At 41.0% G+C, this 14,193-nt stretch overlaps 1 protein-coding gene across 2 annotated transcripts in view; it reads left to right on the forward strand.

Annotated features, from left to right (window-relative positions):
* The window catches only part of KPNA6 (karyopherin subunit alpha 6), a 66,427-nt gene that overhangs the window by 26,149 nt on the left and 26,085 nt on the right, over positions 1–14,193 (forward strand). Inside the window, exon 1 of one of the 2 annotated variants that reach the window (XM_003989809.6) lies at positions 4,081–4,223. The exons of the other annotated variant lie outside the window; for it this stretch is intronic. Within the exon in view, the coding sequence (XP_003989858.1) occupies positions 4,205–4,223 (19 nt within the window). The 5' untranslated portion in view covers positions 4,081–4,204. Of the gene's footprint in view, positions 1–4,080; positions 4,224–14,193 lie in introns of those variants that run through there. 2 annotated transcript variants of the gene reach the window in all.

The raw sequence follows: 14,193 nt of genomic DNA on the forward strand, positions 1-14,193 counted from the left end.
CTGTGCATGGAGTCTGCTTAAGATTCTCTGTCTCTCTCTTTCTTTCTCTCTCTCTCTCTCTCTCTCACTCTCATTCTCTCTCTCTCACTCTCTCTCTCCTCCTCTCTCTCCCCCACCCCACCCCAAAATAAAGAAATAAACATTTTTAAAAATAAATATGGGGTACCTGGGTGGCTCAGTCAGTTAAGCCTCTGACTTTGGCTCAGGTCATTATCTTGTGGTTTGTGGGTTCAAGCCCCATGTTGGGTTCTGTCCTGACCCCTCAGAGCCTGGAACCTGCTTTGGATCCTATGTCTTCCTCTCTCTCTCTCTCTCTCTCTTTAATATTTATTTATTTTTGAGAAAGAGAGAGAAACAAAGCAAGAGCAGGGGAGGGGCAGAGAGAGAGGGAGATCTCTTTAGACAAACATCTTGGCAGTTTTCAGTTGCTCCCTCTTTGTATGAGTACTAATTAAAGAATTGATTGCCAGTAATTCTCAAGTTAAAATGACTGAGTACATAGATCAGTATAGACAGAACCTAGTCTAAAGGCAGGAGCCAAATTGAATAGAAATATATGTGTGTTGGGGGGGGGGGGGTTGGAAAGAATGGAATTCTCAGAGGTTGGATGAAAAGTAGAGGCCTTTAGAATTAGAGGGTCTAGATCCCAGTCCCAGGTTCACAATTTTTTTTAATGTTTGTTTATTTTTGAGAGAGAGAGAGAGACAGAACATGAGTGGGGGAGGGGCAGAAAGAGAGGGAGACACAGAATCCAAAGCAGGCTCCAGGCTCTGAGCTGTCAGCATAGAGCCCGATATGGGGCTTGAACCCACAGACTGCGAGATCGTGACCTGAGCTGAAGTCTGGCGGCTTCTCCAACTGAGCCACCCAGGCACCCCCCAGGTTCACAATTTAATAGTTGAATGATCTTGTGTGAGTCATAACACCTCTGAACCTGGCTCCTTAGCTATTAATTGCTATTTAATTACTGTCCTCAAACCAAGAGTTTAAAACCGCTGATTTCACCCTAGCCCCTGTCAGATTTTGTTTGGCTGGCACAATGTTGTAAAAACTGAGTATGAAGGCAGTCCCTGATGTAATATTAAAACTGTCCTGTAAAACCTGGGATGTGAGCAAATTTGTTTCTTTATCGGAGATAGAGTAACCCCCAACTGAGAATTCTGATGGATTTGCTGCTACCAATAGCTTACCTTTTTGGGAAATGAGAAGAACCTGGAGTTTGCAATCAAATAGGTTAAGGTTGATGGATTAGCTTCCTGGCTTGTTACTTACCCTCTGAGTCTCATTTTTCTCATCTGTAAAATGGATTCTCAAGATTATTGTGAAGATCAGATATTATGTCTACAAAAAGCTTGGCACGTTAGCAATTGTTACTAGCCTGCTAAGGCTGTGGACTCTATATCCTGGTATACTCTTATTCCTTTCTTTTCTTTAAATGTTCATTTATTTATTTTTGATAGAGAGTGAGTGTGAGTGGGGTAGGGACAGAGAGAGGAAGAGAGAATCCCAAGCAGGACTTGGCTCAATCCCATGAACCGTGAGATCATGACCTGAGCCAAAATCAAGAGTCGGACGCTTAACTGACTAAGCCACACAGGCGCCTCTCCTTTCCTTTAAATTAACTGGAATATGGCCGTAGTGGAGTTTTCGTATTTGTTTTTGTTTTGTTTTTTTAATGTTTGTTTATTTTTGAAGGAGAGAGAGAGTATGAGCCGGGAAGGGGCAAAGAGAAGGAGAGACACAATTTGAAGCCTGCTCCAGGCTCTGAGCTGTGAGCACAGAGCCCGATGCGGGGCTTGAACTCAGCAGCCATGAGATCATGACCTGAGCTGAAGTCAGAAGCTTAACGGACTGAGTCACCCAGGCGCCCCTGGCCGTAGTATTTTAACCCAGGATTCTTTGTGTGTGTGTGTGTGTGTGTGTGTGTGTGTGTGTGTGTGTGTGTGTGTGTGTGAGAGAGAGAGAGAGAGAGAGAGAGAGAGAGAGAGAGAGAGAGAGAGAGAGAAAGCGAGCACGAGCGAGAGCACGTGCTAGCTTGCATAAGCAAGGGAGAGGCAGAGAGAGAGAGAGAGAGAGAGAATCCCAAGGAGCCTCTGCACTCTCAGCATAGAGCCTGATGTAGGCCCAGGAACTGTGAGATCATGACCTGAGCTGAAGTTAACCGACTGAGCCACCCAGGGGCCCCCAACCCAGGAATCTTATGTTGATACATATTAGCTAGATAATTCCTAGTGAAAGGTATGAGAGGCCAACTAAAAAAAGCCATTTTTTTAGCCTAGGAGGAATCAGATTTCTTTCTTGAAGGAAGAGGCCTTAAATTGAGAGATAACCACTTATCTTTTTTATCCCTCTTCCCACTATCATTAAGTAACCTTTAATGCATCATGATGAGTTGTAAAGCTTCCTAATTGTAGCATATGCCCAACAGTGAGTCTGCATGATTTAAAGCCTCAGCTCATCCTTGATGCCCAGACAGCTACAATGACATTTCTTTAGAAAGCTTCCTTCTGCAGTGATCAGCGCCCACTCAGCTTAACACCAGGGCAAGGGAACTAATTTGAAAGGACTGACTGCTTCGTAGTGTTCCAAGTCCCATCTCCGTTGAAGATTGTCAGGTCATTACCTAGAAAATAATGCTAGTTCCCTTATTTACTAAATATAGCTCTTTTGGGCTTTTTCTAGGCAGATGCCAAGTGATTGCTTGGTAGCTTTTTGAAGTACAGACCATGAACATAAGGCTTTGATTTGGAAAGTCCTAGAGCCAGCAGGTATACAGGATGTGAGCGTGAAGGTGTAGTAGAATCATTCCCATCCCACACACAGGATAGCTGGCTATATGTAGTATGCCTTTTTCTGAGAACATGTGCATAATTTTAAAGTTGTATGAATCTCAAAAGAGACTCTGGGGGCACCTGGGTGGCTCAGTCAGTTAAGCATCCAACTTCGGCCCAGGTCATGATCTAGCAATCCGTGAGTCTGAGCCCCATGTCAGGCTCCAGGCCTGGAGCCTGTTTCAGGTTCTGTGTCTCCCCCTCTCTCTGCCCCTACCCCACTCATGCTCTGTCTCTCTGTCAAAAATAAATAAACATTTTAAAAAATTAAAAAAAGAGAGACTCTGATTCTATCAGTCAGAGCTTATATTATTTTGCTAGGGCTGCCAAAACAAAGTACCACAGCCAAGATGTCTTAAACAACAGAAATTTATTTTTCCACAGTTCTGGAGGCTAGAATTCCGAGATCAAGATGTCAGCAGGGTTGGCTTTTTCTGAGGCCTTTTTCTCTCTTTGGTTTATCAGTGGCTGTCTTCATGTTCATGTGATGTTTTCCCTCTGTGTGCATCTATACCTTAATCTTCTCTTTATAAGGACACTAATCATAATTGGATTAGGGCCTTACCCCAGTATCCTCACTTCTTTAAAAATACCCTGTCTGGGAGTGCCTGGGTGGTTCAGTCGGTTAAGCATCTGAGTTCAGCTCAGGTCATGACCTTGCAGTCCTTGTGTTCAAGCCCCACATTGGGCTCTGTGCTGACAGCTCAGAGCCTAGAACCTGCCTCAGACTCTGTGTCTCCCTCTCTTTTTGCCCCTACCCTGCTCACACTCTGTCTCTCTCTCTCAAGAAAAAAATAAACATTAAAAAAATAAAAAGACCTTGTCTGCCGGAACTTCAAAATATGAGTTGTAGGCAGGGTACAATTCAGGACATAACAGGGTCTGTGCCTATTTTGTATCATTGCTCGTCCCCTGGTTCCAAACGTTTAGAGAGTACACTGCAACATTAGCCACTTATTTCCTAAGAAATGGGAGGTATAACATCAGGGACCTATTCACTTTGAGAGAATTCCTTGACTAAGAAAACCCAAAGGCTGTCTAAGACAGATGCTAGAAAAGGTTATTTGTATTCTGGATTTCTTAAGAATCCAGTAAGGGAGTGCATGAAGAAAACAAACCCTTTGCCTGTTGGTCCCTAAATGAGAGCCCAGCATTCCTTTGGTTGCTGATTCCAGATATGCTTCTGTGATTGTTCCTTCTTCCAATCTAACCTCCCTTGCCTGCCTTCTCCAGTGAAGTCACAAGCAAATATTTGTGATGGTTTCTTGTCACCATGGTGACTAAAGAAGCACATCTTGGTTCTCCTTCCAGCTTTGTTGTCAGCTTTGCTCGAAGGAAGGGACAGCTCCCTGGGAGAGCCCAGGCTCAGAGTCATGAAAAACCATGTGTCAGGTAATGGGGGACAGCGGTCCACAGTCCTGCCTTTAGGAATCTGTCCTGTGCCTATTAGTCTCCAGGCACAGGGGTAATCAGTAACCCCAAAGGGAGGCCACTGCATTTCCCTAGAATGTTTTTTTTAAATAATAAATTCACTTGGGACTTGCCAAGTGGGTGTGTAGGCTTGCACATTTTAAGACCCTACCGCCGCAGTTGGTTCACCAAGCTACTTTACAGAATGACGGAGGTGCCTTCTCTGAAGTTTCATTTCCTCAGTTTCTCTAGCTCCGGAATTCAGCTCTTTCTTCAACTTCCATTTTCATTTCTCTTTCACTCAGATTCTCTTAATAGACTCTTCTCCCCACCCCCCCCCCATTTATGTACTTCCTTATTCTGTTTCCACCCCCAACATGATTTCCTGGTTGAAGAAGCAGCCCCCATCTTCTTAGGAGATTTCTTTTTAAATTCTCATTACAATCCCCCAACCATGCTACAAAGGGGGCAATCTTGGTTGTTCGTTCTGTGTGCCTTATAAAACTTATTTTTCACCCCATTAGCAATAAATACTCTTGATAATTTCCAGTTAGAAATTCAGAGAATCAGAAAGGCCTCTAAAGGACTTGTGGGTTAACATAATCAGCTTCACTTTCATCAGGTCTTTAGATAGTGAGATTGTTTTAAAAATGTAAATATTGGGGGGCGCCTGGGTGGCGCAGTCGGTTAAGCGTCCGACTTCAGCCAGGTCACGATCTCGCGGTCCGGGAGTTCGAGCCCCGCGTCAGGCTCTGGGCTGATGGCTCAGAGCCTGGAGCCTGTTTCCGATTCTGTGTCTCCCTCTCTCTCTGTCCCTCCCCCGTTCATGCTCTGTCTCTCTCTGTCCCAAAAATAAATAAACGTTGAAAAAAAAAATTTTTTTTTTAAAAATGTAAATATTGGGTAAGGTATGATAAAGCCTCTCTGACTACAGGAAGAGACAGGAATGCGGCATGAAAGGAATACATTTGTTACACTCACAGGTCTCAGAGAGGAAGCCACTGCATGCATGCAGGGTCACAGAAGAAATACATATGTATATATATACATATGTATATATATTGTCTGTGTATACGTGTGTGTGTGTGTGTGTGTGTGTGTGTGTGTGTGTGGTTTGAGAGAGAGAGAGAACACACAAGCAGGGGGAGGGCAGACATAGGAGGACAAAGGATCCAACATAGGCTCCACACCGACAGCAGCAAGCCCAATGGGTGCCCAAACCCACAAACTGAACCGAACAGTGAGATCATGACCTGAGCCGAAGCTCAACCCTAGGCCAGAGACTTTACTAAGGTTTCTGAGGGAAAGTGAAGGCAGGGCAGAGTAAACTGTTTAGTACTGGCAACTTTGAATTAATCCAAAGGATTTTGGTCTGTAGGAGTGGTTTCTACTTGCCTACTACCTCACCAAGAGATGATTAAAGTGAAGGAATATTGTCTCCTGGGTGTATAGGCAAGGTAGAGGAGGAGATATGGCTCTGGACTTTGCTGTTAGGCAAGTTGTTACCTTTAGGCATTAGCCATGGGAGGGGCAGTCTGTCCCTGGGTCTGTAAAGGTCCCAAATGCTGAAACATCAAGAACACAATGTAATGGGCACCTGAATGGCTCAGTTGGTCAAGTGTGTCCCCTCTTGGTTTTGGCTCAGGTCATGATCTCACAGTTCATGAGTTTGAGCCCCATGTCAACTTTTTTAAGTGCCAACACTTAAAAAAGAACACAGAAAATAAGAAAATAGAGTTAATATAATTGGCCCTGTAACTGGTGAATGCAAATAGACAAATATGGTATCTAAAAAAACATATGTAGAACAGGGATTCGGTGTTAGTTTTAATTGGCAGAGGTATGCTGCAATTAAAACTTTGGTAAAGGGGGGGCGCCTGGGGCTCAGTCGGTTAAGTGTCCGACTTTGGTTCAGGTTATGATCTCATGGTCCGTGGGTTCGAGCCCCACGTCAGGCTCTGTGCTGACAGCTCAGAGCCTGGAGCCTGCTTCAGATTCTGTGTCTCCCTCTCTCTCTGACCCTCCCCTGTTCATGCTCTGTCTCTCTCTGTCTCAAAAATAAAATAAACATTAAAAAAAAAATTTAAAAAAAACCAAAAAGCTTTGGTAAAGGGGCGCCTTGGTGGCTTAGTTGGTTAAGCATCCGACTTCAGCTCAGGTTATGATCTCACGGTTCGTGAGTTTGAGCCCCGCATTGGGCTCTGTGCGTCATGACAGCTCAGAGCCTGAAGCCTGCTTTGGATTCTGTGTTTCCCTCTCTCTCTGCCTCCCCCCCCCCCCCCCCCCCCCCCCGCTTGGACTCTATCTCTCTCTCTTTCTCAAAAAAATAAACATTAAAAAAATTTTTTAATTTTGGTAAAATATAACTCACCATTTTAGCTTTTTAAAAAAATTTTTTTGTTTTATTTTGAAAGAGCGCACACACAGGAGGGGCAGAGAGAGATAATTCCAAACAGGCTCTCACTGTCAGTGCAGTGACCCTTGGCTCAAAGTCAGCCAACCGTGAGATCATGACCTGAGCTGAAGTCAGACGCTTAGCCAATTGAGCCACCCAGGCGCCCCATTCAATTTTTTTAGATATACAAAAGTGTAGAATTTACAGTCCCACCAGGAATGCACCAGATGCTAATTTCTCCACATCCTTGCCAACACTTGGTATTTTGTTTTCTTTTGTCTTTATTATAGCTATTTATTAGGCATGAAATCAAATCTCATTGTAGTTTTGGGTTTTTTCTTTTTTAACGTTTATTTATTTTGGGGAGAAAAAGAGAGCACAGCAGGGGAGGGGCAGAAAGAGAGGGAGACACAGAATCAGAAGCAGGCTCCAGGCTCAGCTGTTAGCACAGAGCCTGATGCGGGGCTCGAACTCACAAACAGCAAGATCATGACCTGAGCCAAAAAGTCAGACACTCAACCTTCTGAGCCACCCAGACACCCCTGTAGTTTTTTTTTTATTGTATTTTTTTTTTTTTTTTAATGTTTGTTTATTTTTGAGACAGAGACAGAACATGATCGGGGAGGGGCAGAGAGAGAGGGAGACACAGAATTGGAAGCAGGCTCCAGGCTCCTAGCTGTCAGCACAGAGCCTGACGTGGAGCTCAAACTCATGGACTGCAAGATCATGAACTGAGCCAAAGTTGGAAGCTTAACCTATTGAGCCACCCAAGCACCCTTCATTGTAGTTTTGATTTGCATTTCTCTTAAGACTATGTTGAGCATCTTTCCATATGCATATTAGCCATTTATGTACCTTCTTTAGAGAAATGTATACAAATTATTTGTCCATTTTTAAATTGGGTTGTCTTTTTGTTGTTGAACTGTAGAAATTCTTTGTATATTCTTGGCATTAAACCCTTATCAGATACATGACTTGGAAAAAATTTTCCCATGCTGTAAGTTGTCTTTGCACTTTCTTGTTAATGTCTTTTGTTGCTTGTGCTTTTGATGTCCTAGTAAAAGAATCTATTGCCAAATCCAAGGCCATAAAATTTTTTTTTTATGTATTCTAAGTATTTTATGGTCTTAGCTTATATTTAGGTTGTTGATCCATTTGGAGTTAATTTTTGTGTATGGTGTAAGCCTGGGGTCCAACTTCATTCTTTTAGATATTAGTTGTCCCAGTAATATTTTTTGAAGAGAGTATTCTTATTCCGTTGAATGGACTTGACACTCTTATCAAAATTATTTGGTTGGCCATAGATGTATGAATTTATTTCTACACTCTCAATTTTATTCCATTTATCTGTATGTTTATCCTTATGCCAGTACCACACTATTCTGATTACTGTAGCTTTGTAGGAAGTTATAAAATCAGGAAGTGTGAGTCTTCCAACTTTATTATTTAAGAGTGTGTTGTTAGTTTCCACATATTTCTGAATTTCTAGCTTAATTCTGTATGGTCAAATTTATTGAGAATTTATTGAGACTCTTTGTGGCCTAACATGGTCTGTTCTGGAGAATGTACCATGTACACTCGAGAAGGTATATTCTGCTATTGTTGGGTGGAGTGTTCTATGTCTTTTTAGGTCTGACTGGTTCATAATGTTGTTGAAGTCCTCTGTTTCCTTATTAATCTTCTATTTAAGTATTCTGTTCATTATTGAAAGTGGTGTATGGAAGTCTCCAAGAACTATCGTAGAACTATTTTTCCCTTCACTTCTGACCATGTTTGTTTGCTTCATATATTTTGGGACTCTGTTTTGGTGCATATATGTTTTATAATTATTATATCTTCTTAATGAATTGACCGTTTTGTCAATATATAATGTCGTCCTTGATCTCTCATAAGAGTTTTTGACTTAAGGTTTTTTGTCTGATATTGGTTAGCTATTCCAGCTCTCTTTTGGCTACCATATGCTTGAAATATTTAAAAAAAATTTTTTTTAATGTTTATTTATTTTCGAGACAGAGAGAGACAGAGCATGAACAGGGAGGGTTAGAGAAAGGGAGACACAAGAACCTGAAGCAGGCTCCAGGTTCCAAGCTGTCAGCACAGAGCCCAACGCGGGACTCAAACTCACAGACTGTGAGATCATGACCTAAGCCAAACTCGACTGAGCCACCCAGGCGCCCCGCTTGAAATATTTTTTTCCATCCTTTTACTTTAAACCTGTTCGTGTCTTTGGATATGCAGTAAGTCTTTGTAGACAGCATATAATAACTTAAGAGTTCAATCCATTTACACATATTACTCTGATAAGGAAGGACTTCTGGCATTTTATTCTTTGTTTTCTTTAGGTCTTCTACTTTTTTTGTCCCCCTCTTCCTCCAATTACTGCCTTTTGTGTTTAGTTTAATTTTATGTAGTGAATGGTTTTGATTCCCTTTTCATTTCCTTTGGTGTTTATTTTTTATTTCTATTTTGTATATGTATTTTTTTTTAGATGGTGTGGTTACCATGGGGATTACATTTAACATTCTAAATTTATAGCTATATAGTTTGAATTGGTACCAACTTAAAAAAATCTGTTTCTGTACAGCTCCAATTCCCCCTTTGTATTGTTGCCGTCACACAAAGTACATCTTTACACGTACCCATTATATGCCCAGTAACATACATAAATTTGTGATTAGTTTATACACTTTTCTTCAAATCATGTAGGAGATAAAAAGCAGTTACAAACCAATAATACTGATTTTTATATTTACCCCATATAGTTACCTTTATTGGCTTCAAGTTACTGTGTAGTGTCCTTTCATTTCACTTCATTTTCAGTTTAAAGGACTCTCTCTAGCATTTCCTGTGGAGCAGGTCTCATGGTAACACACTCTGTCAGCTTTTGTTTATCTAGAAGTGTCTTAATTTCTCCCTTGTTTTTGAAGCACAATTCTGTCAAATGTAGAATTCTTTGGCTTTCTCCCCCCCTTTCAGTTCTTTAACTGTGTCATCCCAATGCCTTCTGGCCTTCATGGTTTCTAATGGGAAATTGGCTTGTATGTGATGAGTCACTTCTCCCTTGCTGCTTTCAAGATTCTCTATGTCTTTGGCTCTCAATAGTTTGATTATGTGACTAGATGTAGATCTGAATTTATCCTCCTTGGGATTCATTGAATATTTTTACGGGTAGATTCATGTTTTACATTGAATTTGGGAGGTTTTCTGCTATTATTTCTTAAATTTTTTCTGTCCCTTTCTTTTCTGTTTCTTTGACTCCCGTAATACTTTTTGGATATGCTTGTTGGAATTCCATGGACTCCATTGGCTCTGTTACTTTTCACTCTTTCCTCTCCTCAGACTGCATAATTTGTGTTCCTGTCTTCAAGTTTGTTGGTCCTCTTGTTTGTTCACGTGTGCTATTGAGCCCCTCTAGTGAATTTTTCATTTTAGTTATTTTTCAACTAACTTTAGTTACTTTTCAACTCCAGAACTGCCTTTTTTTTTTAATTAATTAATTTAAGTAATCTCTACACCTAGCATAAGGCTCAAACTCACAACCCCAAGATCAAGAGTCACATGCTCCTCTCAACCAAGCCAACCAGACGCCCTTCAACTCCAGAACCTCTGGTTGATTCTTCCTCTATTTGTTGTTGTTCTCATTTTGTTCTGCATTGCTTTCCTGATTTCCTTAGTTGTTTGTCTTTTTTTTTTTTTTTTTTTTAGTTCTTTGTAATTAAGACAGTTGTTTGAAAGTCTTTGTCTACTATCTCTAGTAGCAGGGATAGTTTCTTGTCAATTTATTTTGTCCCTTCAAATGGGCCATACTTCCCTGTTTATCTCCATTATTGGCTTATTACCTTTAAAGAAGTTTCTTAATGGGAAGACTTTATTTTATATGTACTTACATGTTTACCATTTCTAGTATCCTTCCTTTTGTGAAGATCTGAGTTACCATCTGGCATAATTTTCCTTCTACTTAAATGTAGTATTTCTTTAAAAAAAATTTTTTTTAATGTTTATTTATTTTTGAGAGAGACAGAGACAGAATGGGAGTGGGATAGGGGCAGAGAGAGAGGGAGACACAGAATCCAAAGCAGGCCCCAGGCTCCAGGCTCCGAGCTGTCAACACAGAGCCCGACGCAGGGCTCGAACCCACGAGCTGGAAGATCGTGACCTGAGCAGAAGTCAGACGCTCAACCAGCTGAGCCACCCAGGCGCCTCTATTTATTTTCAGTTGAGAGAGAGACAGAGTGTGAGTGGGGTAGAGGCAGAGAGAGAGGGAGACACAGAATCCGAAGCAGGCTCCAGGCCCTGAGCTGTCAGCATAGAGCCTGACATGGGGCTCGAACTCACAAACTGTGAGACTGTGACACAAGCCCAAGTGTCTGCTAGAGACAAAGTCTCAGGTTTTGTTTGAAGAAGTCGATTCCTATTTCATTTTCATTTTTGAAAGTATTTTCATTGGGTATAGAATTCTAGTTTGACAGGTTTCCTTCAATACAATTTCGTATTTCATTATCTTCTGACTTGCATAGTTTCTTTTTTTTTTTTTTTAAGTTAATTCATTTTGAAAGAGAGAGAGAGTAGGGGAGGGAGGGGCAGACAGCGAGGGGGAGAGAGAGGATCCTGAGCAGGCTATACACTGCCAGCATGGAGCCCAAGCCTGATGTGGGGCTTGAACCTGAGCTGAAACCAAGAGTCAGTTGCTTAACCACCTGAGCCACCCAGGCTCCCTGACTTGCATAGTTTCTGACAGGAAGTCAGGTCATTCTTATCTTTGGTCTTCTGCATGTAATGAGTCATTCTAGCTGTTTTTAAGATTTTCGTTATCACTGGTTTTCAGGAATTTGACTATGATGTCCCTTAGTGTGATTTTCTTTGTTTTTACCATTCTTAAGGTTTATCATGATTTCTTGGGTTTATGGGATCAAGTTTGGAAATGTTTCACTCTTTGTTTCTTCATAAGTTTTTTGTCAACTTTCCTCACCCCCCCACTTTTTCCCCTGTGAATGCAGCTACAGATAAATTAGGCCATTTGGTAAACATCGCATGAGCCACTGTGGCATCATTTTTGGTCTGTCTCGATTGATTTTTCTTCTTTCTGTGGGTGTGTCATGTTTTCTGCTTCTTGGCATATCTACAGGTTTTTAATTGGATTTTTGATGTAATTTTTATTGTCTTTTTTTTTTTTTTAAGGATGTAGAGCCTTATAGGCAGTTGTTACATTCTGCCCACTTGATCAGTTGAAGTGTTGTTTGGAAGCTTTGTTAGTAGTCTTGTCTAGGGACTTTCCCCCGCTAAGTTTTATATATTTAAGTAATCCCTACACCCATCGTGGGGCTTGAACTCACGACCCCAAGATCAAGAGTCCCTCACTACTCTGATGGAGGCAGCCAGGCACCCCTCTAGGGATAGTTTGATCTTACTCTTAAGGCATAGCCCTTTTTAGGGTTCACTGTATGCCCTGAGTGATCAGTGAGGAATCTCCATTCTGATTCACCAAATGCTTTCCAGCCCTGTGTGAGCTCTGGGAACTGTTGAGTTTACAGCTTCCCCGTTGCTCTTTGCCTGACTCATGAAGCTTCTTCACCTCACACCTGTACATCCTTAGTCTCTATCCCAGATTTAAGGGAACCCCAAGCATTTCCTGAGCTTTTTTTTCGTGTATTTTGCTCTTCTCTGGAACTCTGCCTCACAATTTCCAGCTGTCTTAATCTCCTTGATCTCTTTCCTCAACTAGTGAGATTGCTTTGCTCTTTGGTAACCGTCTTCCTGCTCAGTGGTCTAGAACGTGCCTCCAGGCAGAAAGCCAAGGAGATAAGTTAGGGCTCACCCTCTTGGGGATCACAGATTTTCAGTGCCTTGTGTCCAATACCTGAAACAAGTTTACAGCAGGAGGATAAATCCAATCCCTGTTATTACACCATGGCTGGAATGGAAGTGATAGCTATATTTGTAATGCCTAACAAAATAAGACAAAAAGGAATTATAAAGAATAATTAAAACAACAACAACAACAACAACAACAGGAACTGGTGTTCAGACAGACTGTTCTAAATGTATGTACCTCTAATAAAATTGTCATAAAATATATAAAGCAAAATAAAACTACAGGGTGAAATGGATACATTTACTGTTGATAAGTCAAGAAAAAAGTAAAGTAATAGAAGAGTTGAATAACAAGGTGAACAACTTGATTTAATGGACATATGGTTAATAGAATGACATGCACAATTATTAAAGAATACAGATTTTTCTCAAGCACACATGGGGCACTTACATAATTTGTATACATATTGAGCCGAAAAAGCAAATCTCGATATAGATGGTTCCTGACTTATTATTATTTTTTAATGTTTATTTATTTTTGAGAGACAGAGCATGAGGAGGGGAGGGGCAGAGAGAGGGAGATACAGAATCCAAAGCAGGCTGAGCCCGGCGTGGGGCTCAAACACGTGAACTGTGAGATCACGACCTGAGGTGAAGTCGGATGCTTAACCGACTGAGCCACCAAGGCGCCCCAATGGTTCCTGACTTAGGATGGTTCAACTTACAATTTTTCAACTTTACTATGATATGAAAGCGGAAACACATTCAGTTGAAGCATTACTTTGAATTTTGATCTTTTCTCGGGCTGGTGACATATGGTACAATACTCATTCCCAATCCTGGCCAGCAGCAGTGAGTCACAGCTCCCAGTCAGCCACGTGATCACAAGGGTACACAATTGATAAACTTAAATCATTCTGTACCCATACAACCATTCCTTTTTTCACTTTCAGTGTAGTATTCAGTAAGTTACATGAGATAGTGAATATGTTACTATAAAATAGGCTTTGTGCTGGATGATTTTGCTTGGCCAACTACAGGCTAAAAGAGTATTCTGAGCACATTTATGGTAGGCTAGGCTGAACTATGATATTCAGTAGGTTACGTGTATTAAATGTATTTTTAACTTAACCAGTATCATCTTAACAGTGGGTTTATCAGAACATAGCCCAATCATAACTCAAGGAAGATCAGTAAATTTAAAAGAATCCTTGAGACTCTGATCACGGTGTGATTAATTATATTAGAAATAAATAACAGGGGGGCGCCTGGGTAACTCAGTCGATTAAGCATCTGACTTATGCTCAGGTCATGATCTCACGGTTCATGGGTTCAAGCCCTGTGTCAGGCTCTGTGCTGACAGCTCACAGCCTTGAGCCTGCTTTGGATTCTGTGTCTCCCTCTTTCTCTCTGCCCCTTCCCTGCTCATGCTCTGTCTCTCAAAAATAAATAAATAAATACTAAAAAAAATTTTTTTTAAGAAATAATAACACAAAAGTAAGTCCCCAAACATTACTGATTAAAAAAAACACTCATGGTTCAGATAAAACCAAGGGAAATTTGGTATTCAGAAGTGAATTACAATGAAAATGTTATTTTGAAGGAAATTAAAAAGACTTTTAGAAAGATAATAAGCAAAATACAAAGTCTGAATATTAATGACTTAGGTACACAGTTTAGAAAGAAAAGTAGTAAGGAGAAAGAAATCATACAGTAGAGAGAGGATTAACAGGCAAAATTTGGATC

This window comes from Felis catus, chromosome C1 (genome assembly GCF_018350175.1).
Source record: "Felis catus isolate Fca126 chromosome C1, F.catus_Fca126_mat1.0, whole genome shotgun sequence".
Classification (NCBI taxonomy): domain Eukaryota; kingdom Metazoa; phylum Chordata; class Mammalia; order Carnivora; family Felidae; genus Felis; species Felis catus.